The following is a 19,097-nucleotide window of genomic DNA, read 5'->3' as shown; positions in this document are numbered from 1 at the left end:
CACACTGCTCCCTGTAGATATTACCACACACTGCTCCCTGTAGATAGGGCCACACACACTGCTCCCTGTAGATATTACCACACACTGCTCCCTGTAGATATTACCACACACTGCTCCCTGTAGATATTACCACACACACTGCTCCCTGTAGATATTACCACACACTGCTCCCTGTAGATATTACCACACACACTGCTCCCTGTAGATATTACCACACACACTGCTCCCTGTAGATATTACCACACACACTGCTCCCTGTAGATATTACCACACACACTGCTCCCTGTATATATTACAACACGCTGCTCCCTGTAGATATTACTACACACACACACACACTGCTCCCTGTAGATATTACTACACACTGCTCCCTGTAGATATTACCACACACTGCTCCCTGTAGATAGTACTACACACCCTGTAGATATTACCACACACTGCTCCATGTAGATATTACCATACACGCTGCTCCCTGTAGATATTACCACACACACTGCTCCCTGTAGATATTACCACACACACTGCTCCCTGTAGATATTACCACACACACTGCTCCCTGTAGATATTACCACACACTGCTCCCTGTAGATATTAACACACACACTGCTCCCTGTAGATATTACCACACACACTGCTCCCTGTAGATATTACCACACACACTGCTCCCTGTAGATAATACTACACACACTGCTCCCTGTAGATATTACCACACACTGCTCCCTGTAGATAGTACTACACACCCTGTAGATATTACCACACACTGCTCCATGTAGATATTACCATACACGCTGCTCCCTGTAGATATTACCACACACACTGCTCCCTGTAGATATTACCACACACACTGCTCCCTGTAGATATTACCACACACACTGCTTCCTGTAGATATTACCACACACTGCTCCCTGTAGATATTACCACACACACTGCTCCCTGTAGATAATACCACACACACTGCTCCCTGTAGATATTACCACACACACTGCTCCCTGTAGATATTACCACACACACTGCTCCCTGTAGATATTACCACACACACTGCTCCCTGTAGATATTACCACACACTTCTCCCTGTAGATATTACCACACACTGCCCCCTGTGTATAATACCACTCACTGCTCCCTGTAGATATTACCACACACACTGCTCCCTGTAGATATTACCACACACACTGCTCCCTGTAGATATTACCACACACACTGCTCCCTGTAGATAGGGCCACACACACTGCTCCCTGTAGATATTACCACACACACTGCTCCCTGTAGATATTACTACACACTGCTCCCTGTATATATTACCACACACACTGCTCCCTGTAGATATTACCACACACACTGCTCCCTGTAGATATTACCACACACACTGCTCCCTGTAGATATTACCACACACACACTGCTCCCTGTATATATTACCACACACACTGCTCCCTGTAGATATTACCACACACACTGCTCCCTGTAGATATTACCACACACTGCTCCCTGTAGATATTACCACACACTGCTCCCTGTATATATTACCACACACTGCTCCCTGTAGATATTACCACACACACTGCTCCCTGTATATATTACCACACACACTGCTCCCTGTAGATATTACCACACACACTGCTCCCTGTAGATATTACCACACACTGCTCCCTGTGTATGTTACCACACACGCTGCTCCCTGTAGATATTACTACACACACACACACACTGCTCCCTGTAGATATTACCACACACACTGCTCCCTGTAGGGAATGCCACACACTGCTCCCTGTAGATATCTCCACACACAGCCCACTATAGATAGGGCCACACACAGCGCCCCCTGTAGATATTACCACACACACACTGCTCCCTGTAGATATTACCACACACTGCTCCCTGTAGATATTACCACACACACTGCTCCCTGTAGATATTACCACACACACTGCTCCCTGTAGATATTACCACACACACTGCTCCATGTATATATTACCACAGACACTGCTCCCTGTAGATATTACCACACACACTGCTCCCTGTAGATATTACCACACACTGCTCCCTGTAGATATTACCACACACTGCTCCCTGTAGATATTACCACACACAGTGCTCCCTGTAGATATTACCACACACAGTGCTCCCTGTAGATATTACCACACAGTGCTCCCTGTAGATATTACCACACACTGCTCCCTGTAGATATTACCACACACACTGTAGATATTACCACACACTGCTCCCTGTAAGTATTACCACACACTGCTCCCTGTAGATATTACCACACACACACACACTGCTCCCTGTAGATATTACCACACACACACTGAGATATTACCACACACTGCTCCCTGTAGATATTACCACACACTGCTCCATGTAGATATTATCACACACACTGCTCCCTGTAGATATTACCACACACTGCTCCCTGTAGGGAGTGCCACACACTGCCCCCCTGTAGATAGGGCCACACACTGCCCCCCTGTAGATAGGGCCACACACTGCCCCCCTGTAGATAGGGCCACACACAGCCCCCCTGTAGATAGGGCCACACACAGCCCCCCTGTAGATAGGGCCACACACAGCCCCCCTGTAGATAGGGCCACACACAGCCCCCCTGTAGATAGGGCCACACACAGCCCACCTGTACATAGCGCCACACACATCCCCCTGTAGATAGCGCCACACTCAGTGCCCCTTGTAGATGGCGCTCAACACTGCCCCTGTAGATAGCACCACAAACAGCCCAACTGTAGATAGCGCCACACACAGCCCCCCTGTATAGGGCCACATACAGCCCCCCTGTAGATAGGGCCACACACAGCCCCCCTGTAGATAGGGCCACACACATCGCACCTGTAGATAGGGCCACACACAGCCCCCTGTAGATAGCACCACACTCAGTGCCCCTTGTAGATGCCGCTCCAGACTGCCCCCTGCAGATAGCGCCACACACAGCCCCCTGTAGATAGCGCCACACACAGCCCCCTGTAGATCGCGCCACAAACAGCCCTACTGTGGATCGCGCCACACACAGCCCCCCTGTAGATAGCACCATACCCCCTTGTAGAAAGCACCATACCCCCTTGTAGATTGCGCCACACACAGCCCTCCTGTAGCTTGCGCCACACACAGCCCTCCAGTAGATTGCTCCACACACAGCCCCCTGTAGATAGCGCCACACACATCACCTTGTGGATAATGCCACACACATCCCCTTGTAGATAACGCCACACCCCCCTTGTACATAGTGCCACAAAGGGACGGCCAGAACGGTGTGCCATTGCACTGGGTGCATCACTCCAGCAGGTGGAAGGGGGCGCTGCGCTGGCTACCTTTCCCCTGCTTGTTTCAGAAGCGCCCGGGCCCGGCGACTCAGCATCCGCCTTTCCGCCCGTAGCAGCCATAGCGGCTACATCGGGCATGAGGACGCCCATGCTGCCAGTCGGGATAGGCCCCCCATGGCCGGCGGCACCGCTAGCAGCTGCTACAGCTGTAGCAACGCCACATTCAATAGTGTCTGCATCATTAGTACACAGGTACTATTGAATACTATAGCAAAGCAGGAAGGTATCTCCCTACTCTGCTATCTGCTAGCGCCACTGTGTGGCTGGGGATTCCGCTCCTGGATGGAGCGCTTGATGTCTCTGTCCATATATGGACAGTGACAACTCCTGAAGCGGAATCCCCGTCCACAGCGTTGCCGATGCGGTGACCGGGGATTCCACTTCAGTAGAGGCCCTTGACGTCACTGACCATAAGTAGACAGAGTCATCAAGCGCTCCGTCCAGGAGCGGAATCTCCGGCCACAGGGGGATTCCGCTCTTTCAGGGAGCTACAGTAGCGCTATGTACAGGAAGGGGGGGGGTTCTATCATCTACAAGGGGGCTCTGTGGCACTATCTACAATGGGGCTGTGTGGCACTATCTACAGGGGAATCTGTGAGTGGTGGGCTGATGGTCATTTAAGTGAGAGTGGCGGGCTGATGGTCATTTTACTGTGAGTGGGGGGCTAATGGTCATTTTACTGGGAGTGGGGGGCTGATGGTCTTCAAGTGGTTTTCACCTCTGACCTCCAATTAAAGTTAATAGGAGGCAGAAAATACCTGTGGCGTTGGCTTGGAGCTTTTTTTGCCTACGTCTTTTCCGTTAGCTTCAACGGCTTAAAAAATCACGCAAAAAAAACAAAACCCTCAAACAACGCTGTCAATTTAAAATCTGCCTTCAAATTCCTGAAGGAATTTTGAGGAAGATATTTTCTACCTTACAAAAAACGCTGTGTGAACATCCTGACACCTTATAGGAACCTGACATACACAATGATACAGTCATTACCCAAACACCTCCAGTGCTGTTACTGTAGAATTTCCCAGCAGTGTCACCTCTCCAGTCAGCAGCTCAGTCATCTTGTAGATCAGTTCTAAGATCTTCTTCTCATGTATCCGGGAGTGAGGGGGAGGCTCTGTGATGGGACTACTGCTCCATCCTCCTGACTCATGGATGATGGGAGTCGTACAGTCACACGATGTCTTCTTCACTATTGTGTACTCCTGTGTATGGAGAGAGACACTTAGAGAACTGAACACAGTATTCCCCCCTCAGTAGAAAGAGGGAGATTATGACCCCGCTGTATAGACCTCTAGTGACCCCACATCTGTAATACTGGAGACCTCACCTACAAAAAGACATTGAGAAAATAGAACGAGGCCAAAACTAAAAAGGATATAATATTGGGGGACTAGATGGACCATGTGCTCTCCTCCTGCCGTCATCTTCTATGTTTCTATATAGATGTCATCCTGATCCTCCTGGTTCCTGGTCATTCTCATTGCTCTACAACATTACTATTGCTGCATTGGTGACATGACACATCACTGACCATATTGGTGGCTGATCTTCAGCTTCTTGACGTCACTTGGAAGGTCTGGACGCTGTTATACAGGACACTGGATTCTTCCTATTATGTATTGTCCCTTCCCTATGTGGGACTTGTTCTATAATATAGAAAAGTTTACCTCTCCGCTCAACAGGTAGATGATCTCCAAGGTGAAGTCTAATATTCTTCTGCTCATCTCATTCCTGTCCTTGTCCATCCTTGGTGGGTCATTCAGGAGAAGATACGTTGTGGAGCAGAAGATGAGAAAACTGGAGGATCTAGTACTGCAGACGTCTTTATGAAGAAAGGAGAAGATGGAGATCATACAGGGGACAACATCATGTGTGACATACAGAACCTCACTTATTGATCATTGAGAGAAACATCTTCTCCTTGTTAGGCGGTTCTTGTAACTCCTATAGAAGTGAATGGAGAGACACAATCTGCTCAGGTCCTCCTGCTATATAATCTGCTGCCAACAGATCAGACTGGTGGTCAATGTGACAGATGCCCTTTATGAATGAATACACCCCTAATATAAGTTTTTACAGATATTAGAAGTTACCTCAGAGATCCTGGATCTTAAGAGACATCTAAAATTCTCAATTATTATAGTATTCCCCTTTTCCTTGTAGATTATTTTACCGGATAGTAACTTTATTCACATCTGAAAGACAGATACTAACCATGGTTAATGGGAACCGGCGGTCAAGTGTGCATGTGCGGAAGGTCCGGCCAGTCCTGCGAGCATGTGCGGAAGGTCCCGCCAGTCCTGCGAGCATGTGCGGAAGGTCCGGCCAGTCCTGCGAGCATGTGCGGAAGGTCCCGCCAGTCCTGCGAGCATGTGCGGAAGGTCCCGCCAGTCCTGCGAGCATGTGCGGAGTTTACCAACTAAAGATTTACTATTGCTCCCTTATGGGTCTCAGTGTTCTGAATCCCTTACTCTTCTCCATCTAAAATTTTGGTCAAATTTACCTCTGGTCTTGATGTTACCTCCCTGCTATCTAGAGTGTCTAACAGTTATCTCCTCTTTCACCTCCCACTTCCTTAAGATTAACATGGAGAAAACGGAATCATCTTTTCCCCACTTCACTCAACCCCCTTACCAGAACTATCAAATCACAGTTAATGGCTCCACACATTTCCCAGTCTCACAGGTCCGCTGCATTGGGATAATCCTTAATTTCAAATAGCACAGCCAAGCGCTTACCACTTCTTGCTGTCTCCACCTCAAAAACTCTCTTGAAGTCAGTCTTTCCTCGAACAGACAAACATGCTAGTATATATGCCCTCATCATCTACTGTCTAGACTACTCCAACATCCTTCTCTGTGGCTTCCCATCTAACACCATTGCACCCCTCCTACCAATTCTCAACTCAGCTGCAAGGGTAAATCTACCACTCCCCTCATTCCACCTCTGCGGTCACTGGCCACCCATTGCCTACTAAATTAAGTTATACATATTAAAAAGGACATGCAAGGCTGTCAACAAACCATCCCCTCCATACATCTCTGCCCTAATCTCCTGATACCTCCCCACACATAATCTCCGGTCCTCACAAGACCTTCTTTGTTCTCATTTTATCTGTTCCTCACATCATCGTCTAGAAGATTTCTCCCGTGCATCCCCCATACTCTGGAACTCTTTAACCCAACACATCAGATCTCTCCCACCATCCAAACCTTCACTAGTAACCTGAACACCCCCTCTTCAGAAAAGCTTACACCCTAAAATAACCGGCTGCCACTACTCCACCGGATGACCAGCTTCTACCCTCAACTACTGTCTCCTCTTGTAGTGTCTATGCGGGCAGGGTCTCTCTCCTATAGTAGAGTGCAGTCTACGCAGGCAGAGTCTCTCCTCTTGTAGAGTGCAGTCTATGTGGGCAGGGTCTCTCCTTCTCTTGTAGAGTGCAGTCTACGCGGGCAGGGTCTCTCTGCTATTGTAGAGTACAGTCTACGCGGGCAGGGTCTCTCCTTCTCTTGTAGAGTGCAGTCTACGTGGGCAGGGTCTCTCCTTCTCTTGTAGAGTGAAGTCTACGCGAGCAGGGTCTCACTTCTTGTAGAGTGCAGTCTATGTGGGCAGTGTCTCCTCTTGTTGAGTGCAGTCTACGCGGGCAGGGTCTCTCCTTCTCTTGTAGAGTGTAGTCTATGTGGGCAGGGTCTCCTCTTGTTGAGTGCAGTCTACGCGGGCAGGGTCTCTCCTTCTCTTGTAGAGTGCAGTCTACACAGGCAGGGTCTCTCCTTCTCTTGTCGAGTGCAGTCTACACGGAAAGGGTCTCTCCTCTTGTAGAGTGTAGTCTATGTGGGCAGGGTCTCCCGTCTCTTGTAGAGTGCAGTCTACGCGGGCAGGGTCTCTCCTCTTGTAGAGTGCAGTCTATGTGGGCAGGGTCTCTCCTTCTCTTGTAGAGTGTAGTCTACATGGGCAGGGTCTCTCGTCTCTTGTAGAGTGCAGTCTACGCGGGCAGGGTCTCTCCTCTTGTAGAGTGCAGTCTATGTGGGCAGTGTCTCTCCTTCTCTTGTAGAGTGTAGTCTATGTGGGCAGGTCTCTCCTTCTCTTGTAGAGTGCAGTCTATGTGGGCAGTGTCTCCTCTTGTTGAGTGCAGTCTACGCGGGCAGGGTCTCTCCTTCTCTTGTAGAGTGTAGTCTACGTGGGCAGGGTCTCTCCTTCTCTTGTAGAGTGCAGTCTATGTGGGCAGGGTCTCTCCTTCTCTTGTAGAGTGCAGTTTACGCGGGCAGGGTCTCTCCTTCTCTTGTAGAGTGCAGTCTACGCGGGCAGGGTCTCTCCTCTTGTAGAGTGCAGTCTATGTGGGCAAGGTCTCTCCTTCTCTTGTAGAGTGTAGTCTATGTGGGCAGGGTCTCTCCTTCTCTTGTAGAGTGTAGTCTACGCGGGCAGGGTCTCTCCTTCTCTTGTGGAGTGCAGTCTACGCGGGCAGGGTCTCTCCTCTTGTATAGTGCAGTCTATGTGGGCAGGGTCTCTCCTTCTCTTGTAGGGTGTAGTCTATGTGGGCAGGGTCTCTCCTTCTCTTGTAGAGTGCAGTTTACGCGGCAGGGTCTCTCCTTCTCTGGTAGAGTGCAGTCTACGCGGCAGGGTCTCTCCTTCTCTGGTAGAGTGCAGTCTATGTGGGCAGGGTCTCTTCTTCTCTTGTAGAGTGCAGTCTACGCGGGCAAGGTCTCTCTCCTATTGTAGAGTACAGTCTACGCGGGCAGGGTCTCTCCTTCTCTTGTAGAGTGCAGTCTATGTGGGCAGGGTCTCTCCTTCTCTTGTAGAGTGCAGTCTACGTGGGCAGGGTCTCTCCTTCTCTTGTAGAGTGCAGTCTATCTGGGCAGGGTCTCTCCTTCTCTTGTAGAGTGCAGGCTACGCGGGCAGGGTCTCTCCTTCTCTTGTAGAGTGCAGTCTACACGGGCAGGGTCTCTCCTTCTCTTGTAGAGTGCAGTCTATGTGGGCAGGGTCTCTCCTTCTCTTGTAGAGTGCAGGCTACGCGGGCAGGGTCTCTCCTTCTCTTGTAGAGTGCAGTCTACACGGGCAGGGTCTCTCCTTCTCTTGTAGAGTGCAGTCTATGTGGGCAGGGTCTCTCCTTCTCTTGTAGAGTGCAGTATACGCGGGTAGGGTCTCTCCTTCTCTTGTAGAGTGCAGTCTATGTGGGCAGGGTCTCTCCTTCTCTTGTAGAGTGCAGGCTACGTGGGCAGGGTCTCTCCTTCTCTTGTAGAGTGCAGTCTATGCGGGCAGGGTCTCTCCTTCTCTTGTAGAGTGCAGTATACGCGGGTAGGGTCTCTCCTTCTCTTGTAGAGTGCAGTCTATGTGGGCAGGGTCTCTCCTTCTCTTGTAGAGTGCAGGCTACGCGGGCAGGGTCTCTCCTTCTCTTGTAGAGTGCAGTCTACACGGGCAGGGTCTCTCCTTCTCTTGTAGAGTGCAGTCTACACGGGCAGGGTCTCTCCTTCTCTTGTAGAGTGCAGTCTACGAGGGCAGGTTCTCTCTCCCTCTGGACCAGTCTGTCATTCATTAATGTTTGTCTCTTCTTATGTACTTAACCCCTTGGACACGCAGCCAATTCAAATTTTTCCTCCCTCCTTCCAAAAGCCAGAACTTTTTTGTTTTTCCGTTGGCATAGCCGTATGAGAACATGTCTTGTGCTGGACGTGAAGTAATTTTAAAAGGGGTTTTCCACGATCGGACAACGGATGACCTCCACTGGATAGGCCATCAGTATATGATGGTGGGGGTCCGACACCCGCACCGATCAGCTGCTCCTGCTGCCGGATGTTTTGAACGGTATGCAGTAGTTGGAGCCGAAAGCAAATGGCTCCGACCACTGCACAGCGGACGTTCTGCAGAACTAAAGGCTCTGCTCCTATTCACTTTAACACTGCAGCACGACCGCTCTATTCCGTGACCGGAGCATCTGCTTTCAGCATGGACGTCTGGTGAACGGAGGCAGCTGGAGCAGATGATCGGTGCAGAGTCCGGGTGTCGGACCCCCACAGATCATATACCGATGACCTATCTGGTGAAGGTCATCAGTTGTCCGATCGTGGAAAACCCCTTTAATGTCCCCTATAATGTGCTGGGAAAGAGGAAACAATTGTGGGCTGGAATAGCGGAAAACGCAGTGAATCCTATTGTACTTTGGGTTTCGCTTTTGCGGCGTTCACCATGCGGTAGAAATGACTTGTTACCTTTATTCTTCAACACAATTACGACGACACCAAATTTATATATTTATCTTCTACAAGGAAAGAAAAATTTGTTCAAAAAAGAAAAAACTGTTTTGCGTTGCCATTTTGTGAGATAGAACGTTTTATATTTCCGGTGATTGCGCGGTGTGGGGGGGGTTTATATTTCCGGTGACAGCGCGGTGTGAGGGGGTTTATATTTCCGGTGATTGCACGGTGTGAGGGGTTTTATATTCCCGGTAATTGCGCGGTGTGAGGGGGTTTTATATTCCCGGTGATTGTGCGGTGTGAGGGGGTTATATTTCCGGTGATTGCGCGTGTGAGGGGTTTTATATTCCCGGTGATTGCGCGGTGTGAGGGGGTTTTATATTCCCGGTGATTGCGCAGTGTGAGGGGTTTATATTTCCGGTGATTGCGCGTTGTGAGGAGGTTTATATTTCCGGTGATTGCGCGGGTGAGGGGGTTTATATTTCCGGTGATTGCGCGGTGTGAGGGGTTTATATTTCCGGTGACTGCGCGGTGTGAGGGGTTTTATATTTCCGGTGAGTGCGCGGTGTGGGGGGGTTTATATTTCCGGTAAGTGCGTGGTGTGAGGGGGTTTATATTTCCGGTGACTACGCGGTGTGAGGGGTTTTATATTTACGGTGATTGCGCGGTGTGAGGGGGTTTATATTTCCGGTGACTGCGCGGTGTGAGGGGTTTTATATTTCCGGTGATTGCGCGGTGTGAGGGGTTTTATATTTCCGGTGATTGCGCGGTGTGGGGGGTTTTATATTTCCGGTGATTGCGCGGTGTGAGAGGTTTTATATTTCCGGTGATTGCGTGGTGTGAGGGGGGTTTATATTTCCGGTGATTGCGCGGTGTGGGGAGTTTTATATTTCCGTGATTGCGCGGTGTGAAGGGTTTTATATTTCCGGTGATTGCGCGGTGTGAGGGGTTTATATTTCCGGTGATTGCGCGGTGTGAGGGGTTTATATTTCCGGTGATTGTGCGGTGTGAGGGGTTTTATATTTCCGGTGATTGCGCGGTGTGAGGGGTTTTATATTTCCGGTGATTGCGCAGTGTGAAGGGGTTTTATATTTCCGGTGATTGCGCGGTGTGAGGGGTTTATATTTCCTGTGATTGCGCGGTGTGGGGGGGGGTTTTATATTTCCGGTGATTGCGCGGTGTGAGGGGTTTATATTTCCGGTGATTGCGCGGTGTGGGGGGTTTTATATTTCCGGTGATTGCGCGGTGTGACGGGTTTATATTTCCGGTGATTGGGCGGTGTGGGGGGTTTATATTTCCGGTGATTGCGCGGTGTGGGGGGTTTTATATTTCCGGTGATTGGGCGGTGTGGGGGGTTTATATTTCCGGTGATTGCGCGGTGTGGGGGGGGGGGGTTTATATTTCCGGTGATTGCGCGGTGTGGGGGGTTTTATATTTCCGGTGATTGCGCGGTGTGAGGGGTTTTATATTTCCGGTGATTGCGCGGTGTGAGGTTTATATTTCCGGTGATTGCGCGGTGTGAGGGGTTTATATTTCCGGTGATTGCGCGGTGTGAGGGGTTTATATTTCCGGTGATTGCGCGGTGTGAGGGGGTTTATATTTCCTGTGATTGCACGGTGTGGGGGGGTTTATATTTCCGGTGATTGCGCGGTGTGAGGGGTTTTATATTTCCGGTGATTGCGCGGTGTGAGGGGGTTTATATTTCCGGTGATTGCGCGGTGTCGGGGGTTTATATTTCCGGTGATTGCGCGGTGTGAGGGGGTTTATATTTCTGGTGACTGCGCGGTGTGAGGGGTTTTATATTTCCGATGATTGCGCGGTGTGGGGGGTTTTATATTTCCGGTGATTGCGCGGTGTGAGGGGTTTATATTTCCGGTGATTGCGCGGTGTGAGGTGTTTTATATTTCCGGTGATTGCGCGGTGTGAGGGGGTTTTATATTTCCGGTGATTGCGCGGTGTGAGGGGTTTTATATTTCCGGTGATTGCGCGGTGTGAGGTGTTTTATATTTCCGGTGATTGCGCGGTGTGAGGGGGTTTTATATTTCCGGTGATTGCGGGGTGTGAGGGTTTTATATTTCCGGTGATTGCGCGATGTGAGGGGTTTTATATTTCCGGTGATTGCGCGGTGTGTGGGGGGGGGTTTATATTTCCGGTGATTGCGCGGTGTGAGGGGTTTATATTTCCGGTGATTGCGCGGTGTGGGGGGTTTTATATTTCCGGTGATTGCGCGGTGTGAGGGGTTTATATTTCTGGTGATTGGGCGGTGTGGGGGGTTTATATTTCCGGTGATTGTGCGGTGTGGGGGGTTTTATATTTCCGGTGATTGCGCGGTGTGGGGTGTTTTATATTTCCGGTGATTGCGCGGTGTGAGGGGGTTTTATATTTCCGGTGATTGCGCGGTGTGAGGGGTTTTATATTTCCGGTGATTGCGCGGTGTGAGGGGGTTTTATATTTCCGGTGATTGCGCGGTGTGAGGGGGTTTATATTTCCGGTGATTGCGCGGTGTGAGGGTTTTATATTTCCGGTGATTGCGCGATGTGAGGGGTTTTATATTCCCGGTAATTGCGCGGTGTGAGGGGGTTTTATATTCCCGGTGATTGTGCGGTGTGAGGGGGTTATATTTCCGGTGATTGCGCGTGTGAGGGGTTTTATATTCCCGGTGATTGCGCGGTGTGAGGGGGTTTTATATTCCCGGTGATTGCGCGGTGTGAGGGGTTTATATTTCCGGTGATTGCGCGTTGTGAGGAGGTTTATATTTCCGGTGATTGCGCGGGTGAGGGGGTTTATATTTCCGGTGATTGCGCGGTGTGAGGGGTTTATATTTCCGGTGACTGCGCGGTGTGAGGGGTTTTATATTTCCGGTGAGTGCGCGGTGTGGGGGGGTTTATATTTCCGGTAAGTGCGTGGTGTGAGGGGGTTTATATTTCCGGTGACTACGCGGTGTGAGGGGTTTTATATTTACGGTGATTGAGCGGTGTAAGGGGGTTTATATTTCCGGTGACTGCGCGGTGTGAGGGGTTTTATATTTCCGGTGATTGCACGGTGTGAGGGGTTTTATATTTCCGGTGATTGCGCGGTGTGGGGGGTTTTATATTTCCGGTGATTGCGCGGTGTGAGAGGTTTTATATTTCCGGTGATTGCGTGGTGTGAGGGGGGTTTATATTTCCGGTGATTGCGCGGTGTGGGGAGTTTTATATTTCCGGTGATTGCGCGGTGTGAAGGGTTTTATATTTCCGGTGATTGCGCGGTGTGAGGGGTTTATATTTCCGGTGATTGCGCGGTGTGAGGGGTTTATATTTCCGGTGATTGCGCGGTGTGAGGGGTTTTATATTTCCGGTGATTGCGCGGTGTGAGGGGTTTTATATTTCCGGTGATTGCGCGGTGTGAAGGGGTTTTATATTTCCGGTGATTGCGCGGTGTGAGGGGTTTATATTTCCTGTGATTGCGCGGTGTGGGGGGGGTTTTATATTTCCGGTGATTGCGCGGTGTGAGGGGTTTATATTTCCGGTGATTGCGCGGTGTGGGGGGTTTTATATTTCCGGTGATTGCGCGGTGTGAGGGGTTTATATTTCCGGTGATTGGGCGGTGTGGGGGGTTTATATTTCCGGTGATTGCGCGGTGTGGGGTGTTTTATATTTCCGGTGATTGCGCGGTGTGGGGGGTTTTATATTTCCGGTGATTGCGCGGTGTGAGGGGTTTTATATTTCCGGTGATTGCGCGGTGTGAGGGGTTTATATTTACGGTGATTGCGCGGTGTGAGGGGTTTATATTTCCGGTGATTGTGCGGTGTGGGGGGGGGGGGTTTATATTTCCGGTGATTGCGCGGTGTGAGGGGTTTTATATTTCCGGTGATTGCGCGGTGTGAGGTTTATATTTCCGGTGATTGCGCGGTGTGAGGGGTTTATATTTCCGGTGATTGCGCGGTGTGAGGGGTTTATATTTCCGGTGATTGCGCGGTGTGAGGGGGTTTATATTTCCGGTGATTGCACGGTGTGGGGGGGTTTATATTTCCGGTGATTGCGCAGTGTGAGGGGTTTTATATTTCCGGTGATTGCGCGGTGTGAGGGGGTTTATATTTCCGGTGATTGCGCGGTGTCGGGGGTTTATATTTCCGGTGATTGCGCGGTGTGAGGGGGTTTATATTTCTGGTGACTGCGCGGTGTGAGGGGTTTTATATTTCCGATGATTGCGCGGTGTGGGGGGTTTTATATTTCCGGTGATTGCGCGGTGTGAGGGGTTTATATTTCCGGTGATTGCGCGGTGTGAGGTGTTTTATATTTCCGGTGATTGCGCGGTGTGAGGGGGTTTTATATTTCCGGTGATTGCGCGGTGTGAGGGGTTTTATATTTCCGGTGATTGCGCGGTGTGAGGTGTTTTATATTTCCGGTGATTGCGCGGAGTGAGGGGGTTTTATATTTCCGGTGATTGCGCGGTGTGAGGGGGTTTATATTTCCGGTGATTGCGGGGTGTGAGGGTTTTATATTTCCGGTGTTGCGCGATGTGAGGGGTTTTATATTTCCGGTGATTGCGCGGTGTGTGGGGGGGGGTTTATATTTCCGGTGATTGCGCGGTGTGAGGGGTTTATATTTCCGGTGATTGCGCGGTGTGGGGGGTTTTATATTTCCGGTGATTGCGCGGTGTGAGGGGTTTATATTTCTGGTGATTGGGCGGTGTGGGGGGTTTATATTTCCGGTGATTGCGCGGTGTGGGGTGTTTTATATTTCCGGTGATTGCGCGGTGTGAGGGGGTTTTATATTTCCGGTGATTGCGCGGTGTGAGGGGGTTTTATATTTCCGGTGATTGCGCGGTGTGAGGGGGTTTATATTTCCGGTGATTGCGCGGTATGAGGGTTTTATATTTCCGGTGATTGCGCGATGTGAGGGGTTTTATATTTCCGGTGATTGCGCGGTGTGTGGGGGGGGGGTTTATATTTCCGGTGATTGCGCGGTGTGAGGGGTATTATATTTCCGGTGATTGCGCGGTGTGAGGGGTTTATATTTCCGGTGATTGCGCGGTGTGTGGGGTTTTATATTTCCGGTGATTGCGCAGTGTGAGGGGTTTTATATTTCCGGTGATTGCGCGGTGTGAGGGGTTTTATATTTCCGGTGATTGCGCGGTGTGTGGGGGGGGGGTTTATATTTCGGGTGATTGCGCGGTGTGAGGGGTTTTATATTTCCGGTGATTGCGCGGTGTGAGGGGTTTATATTTCCGGTGATTGCACGGTGTGAGGGGTTTTATATATTCGGTGATTGCGCGGTGTGAGGGGTTTATATCTCCGGTGATTGCGCGGTGTGAGGGGTTTATATTTCCGGTGATTGCGCGGTGTGAGGGGTTTATATTTCCGGTGATTGCGCGGTGTGTGGGGGGGGGGGGTTATATTTCCGGTGATTGCGCGGTGTGAGGGGGTTTATATTTCCGGTGATTGCACGGTGTGGGGGTTTTATATTTCCGGTGAGTGTGCGGTGTGAGGGGTTTTATATTTCCGGTGATTGCGCGGTGTGAGGGGGTTTATATTTCCGGTGATTGCGCGGTGTGAGGAGTTTATATTTCCGGTCATTGCGCGGTGTGAGGGGTTTTATATTTCCGGTGATTGCGTGGTGTGAGGGGTTTATATTTCCGGTGATTGCGCGGTGTGAGGGGGTTTATATTTCCGGTGATTGCGCGGTGTGAGGGGTTTTATATTTCCGGTGATTGCGCGGTGTGGGCGGTTTTATATTTCCGGTGATTGCGCGGTGTGAGGGGTTTTATATTTCCGGTGATTGCGCGGTGTGAGGGGTTTATATTTCCGGTGATTGCGCGGTGTGAGGGGGTTTATATTTCCGGTGACTGCGCGGTGTGAGGGGTTTTATATTTCCGGTGACTGCGCGGTGTGAGGGGGTTTATATTTCCGGTGATTGCGCGGTGTGAGGGGTTTATATTTCTGGTGATTGCGCGGTGTGAGCGGGGTTTATATTTCCGTGATTGCGCGGTGTGAGGGGTTTATATTTCTGGTGATTGCGCGGTGTGAGCGGGGTTTATATTTCCGGTGATTGCGCGGTGTGAGGGGGTTTATATTTCCGGTGATTGCGCGGTGTGAGGGGGTTTATATTTCCGGTGATTGCGCGGTGTGAGGGGTTTTATATTTCCGATGATTGCGCGGTGTGAGGGGTTTATATTTCCGGTGATTGCGCGGTGTGAGGGGTTTTATATTTCCGGTGATTGCGCGGTGTGAGGGGGTTTATATTTCCGATGATTGCGCGGTGTGGGGGGTTTTATATTTCCGGTGATTGCGCGGTGTGAGGAGTTTTATATTTCCGGTGATTGCGCGGTGTGAGGGGGTTTATATTTCCGGTGATTGCGCGGTGTGAGGGGTTTATATTTCCGGTGATTGCGCGGTGTGAGGGGTTTATATTTACGGTGATTGCGCGGTGTGAGGGGTTTATATTTCCGGTGATTGCGCGGTGTGAGGGGTTTTATATTTCCGGTGATTGCGCGGTGTGTGGGGGTTTTCTATTTCCGGTGATTGCGCGGTGTGAGGGGTTTTCTATTTCCGGTGATTGCGCGGTGTGAGGGGTTTTCTATTTCCGGTGATTGCGCGGTGTGAGGGGTTTATATTTCCTGTGATTGCGCGGTGTGAGGGGTTTTATATTTCCGGTGATTGCTCGGTGTGTGGGGGGGTTATATTTCCGGTGATTGCGCGGTGTGAGGGGTTTATATTTCCGGTGATTGCGCGTTGTGAGGGGTTTATATTTCGGGTGATTGCGCGGTGTGAGGGGTTTTATATTTCCGGTGATTGCGCAGTGTGAGGGGTTTATATTTCCGGTGATTGCGCACTGTGGGGGGTTTATATTTCCGGTGATTGCGCGGTGTGAGGGGTTTTATATTTCCGGTGATTGCGCGGTGTGAGGGGTTTTATATTTCCGGTGATTGCGCGGTGTGAGGGGTTTATATTTCCGGTGATTGCGCGGTGTGAGGGGTTTATATTTCCGGTGATTGCGCGATGTGAGGGGGTTTATATTTCCGGTGATTGCGCGGTGTGAGGGGTTTATATTTCCGGTGATTGCGCGGTGTGGGGGGTTTATATTTCCGGTGATTGCGCGGTGTGAGGGGGTTTATATTTCCGGTGATTGCGCGGTGTGAGGGGGTTTATATTTCCGGTGATTGCGCGGTGTTGAGGGGTTTATATTTCCGGTGATTGCACGGTGTGGGGGGGGTTTATATTTCCGGTGATTGCGCGGTGTGGGGGGTTTATATTTCCGGTGATTGCGCGGTGTGAGGGGGTTTATATTTCCGGTGATTGCGCGGTGTGAGGGGGTTTATATTTCCGGTGATTGCGCGGTGTGAGGGGTTTATATTTCCGGTGATTGCGGGGTGTGAGGGGGTTTATATTTCCGGTGATTGCGCGGTGTGAGGGGTTTTATATTTCCGGTGATTTCGCGGTGTGAGGGGTTTATATTTCCGGTGATTGCGCGGGGTGAGGGGGGTTTATATAACCGGTCGGCATCGCGCAGTTTCGTCGGAGGACAGAGGAAGCCGCGATCTCTAACTGATCAGATGCCGCGGTCACTATTAATTACGGTATCTGAGGGGTTAAGCGGCCGGGATTGCGCTGTCTCCGATCTTGGCGGTTGCAGGCGGTTGTCAGTAGTCGTGTACGGTGCAGGCTCCGCTCCTTCTAGTGTGACGGCGCACGTACAGCATAATACTATAGATCGGATGTCACCAAGGGGTTAAACCCTCCTGTATTTCATATTTACAGCGCTAATAATAAATAATAATAATTACCAACACTGTGCCAGACAAAAACGCACCAAAACCGGACAGAAATGACCTCATGTAACCTTACTACTGCATCATGGGAAACCTCCTGACTGATAACAGAGAGAACACTAAACAACAGCGGTGACCGGAAGTCATGTAGACCCGACCAGCGCTGCTCTCTACCTCATAGACGGCAACAGCTGAAGGACCAGTAATGACGTCACCACCATGTGACCGGGACAAGAGAGGCGGAGCTTATAACTGGAGAGGAGGCATAGCCCCACCCCTCATGTGACGTAATCATGAACGCTTCTCAACATAGTACAGGAGACCGACCACTCACAGAGCTCCGCCCCACATGTCACGTGATCAGCTTCACAGGTCTTTCCTCCACCACTTTTCTCAAATGATAAGCTCCACCCCTCCCGTCCCAGTCACGTGGTGTTGATGTCATCACAGGTCCTTTTACTTCAACACATTATATTTTGCACAGTTTAGCACCGATCACTCCTTCATCGCTCATATGATGCTCAGGACCTCTCATGTCACTTGATCATCACACATGTCCTTCATACATCGCTCAAACGTCTAAACCCCCCCCCCCCTGATGCCGCGGTCACGTGACCTTGATATCCCAGGTCCTTCCACCTCCGCCTCTCTCCACTAATAAGCTCCGCCTTTTCCTGTCACTTGGTGGTGACGTCATCACAGGTCCTTCAGCTGTTACGTGATGAGGTAAAGAGCAGCGCTGGTCGGGTGTTCTCTCTGTTGTCAATCATTGAGTGACCCCGCCCACTGGACTCCTAGCCCAGATTTAACCCCTCCAGTGCCGGCCTCTTTGGGGTATTTCTGGTCTTTGTAGTGGTCGGATGTTTTGTGGGACGAGTCGTGTTTTGTAATGACATAATATTCGGGACATACAACTTATTCACTGACCTTTATACATTTCTTGTTCATGTCGTTCACCGTGCGGTTTAAGGGAATGTTCACACGTAGCGAATACGACCCACAACACGCAAGGAAATCACCCCGAATATTCACCCCAAATGGTGGACGTATAATCCTCCAGAATATCTACTACAGAAATACAACAAGGCCGATCCCCACCTCTCCGAGCGTTACCATAGCAACACGTCCCTGCTCTTCCGGCTGTGTCCAGGTGACCCCTATAATGACATGTGACCTCTCCAGCCTGTGATTGGCTGCAAGGGTCACATGACGCCTTCTTTTTTATATATGTGTAACCTGCAGCGTTGCTGTGAACACGCGGTGGAGCCGCAGAGGATTCTGGGAACAATGGCGTTTGTTGCAGAACTTGACTTTCCATTGCACTTAATGTGGAAATTCTGCAACAAATGCGCAGCGAATCCGCGGTATAAATGCGATATCCTGCGTGTCTATAATCCGCACCGCAGGTTAACCCCTTAATCACCAGGACGGGTTTAGTTGTTCCCTCAGATCTATTTCTTGGTTATTTTTCTGCCGGTCCCGCGGTGCGAGGATTAGATTCTGCGGGACGATACCAAATTTCTATGTTTTTTTTCATGATGTGCGATATTTACATAGAAATAACTTTTTGTTAGAAAACAATGTTATTTAGTGTCGCCATATTCTCATAGTTGCCAACAGTCCTGAATTTGCCGGGACTGTCCCAAATTTACAGAGACAGTCCCGGCAAATAACTGTCCCGGCCATTTTCAATTGTATTTGCATCCTCAGGACGCAGGTACTACTGAATACTGTGGCGGAGCAGGAAACTCTCCGCGCCCTGCTCTGCCATTCACTCCTCCGGGAGCGGAATACCCGGCCAGAGCGTCGGCAACCCTCTGACTGGGGA

At 50.3% G+C, this 19,097-nt stretch overlaps 1 protein-coding gene across 1 annotated transcript; it reads right to left on the bottom strand.

Moving 5' to 3' along the window:
- Window positions 1-4,312: 4,312 nt before the first annotated feature.
- Window positions 4,313-18,411, bottom strand: LOC142681474 (oocyte zinc finger protein XlCOF29-like). Its single transcript, XM_075847294.1, has 3 exons — window positions 18,197-18,411; window positions 4,997-5,151; window positions 4,313-4,531 (listed from the first exon to the last, which is right to left on the bottom strand). Exons 1-3 carry the CDS (start codon window positions 18,204-18,206, stop codon window positions 4,313-4,315), a joined length of 384 nt encoding a protein of 127 aa, XP_075703409.1. The 5' UTR covers window positions 18,207-18,411.
- Between the last annotated feature and the right edge of the window lie 686 nt (window positions 18,412-19,097).

The sequence above is a fragment of the Rhinoderma darwinii genome (genome assembly GCF_050947455.1).
Source record: "Rhinoderma darwinii isolate aRhiDar2 chromosome 2 unlocalized genomic scaffold, aRhiDar2.hap1 SUPER_2_unloc_57, whole genome shotgun sequence".
In the NCBI taxonomy this organism is placed as follows: domain Eukaryota; kingdom Metazoa; phylum Chordata; class Amphibia; order Anura; family Rhinodermatidae; genus Rhinoderma; species Rhinoderma darwinii.
The sequence above is the reverse complement of the archived record's forward strand: the minus strand, read 5'-3'. Positions and strand labels throughout refer to the sequence as shown.

Bases quoted from the DNA above. Each gene is read 5' to 3' on its own strand.
- LOC142681474 (XM_075847294.1), bottom strand. The intron at 4,532-4,996 runs GTAAACTTTTCT...CTCCATACACAG, and splicing joins TCTACCTGTTGAGCGGAGAG to GAGTACACAATAGTGAAGAA.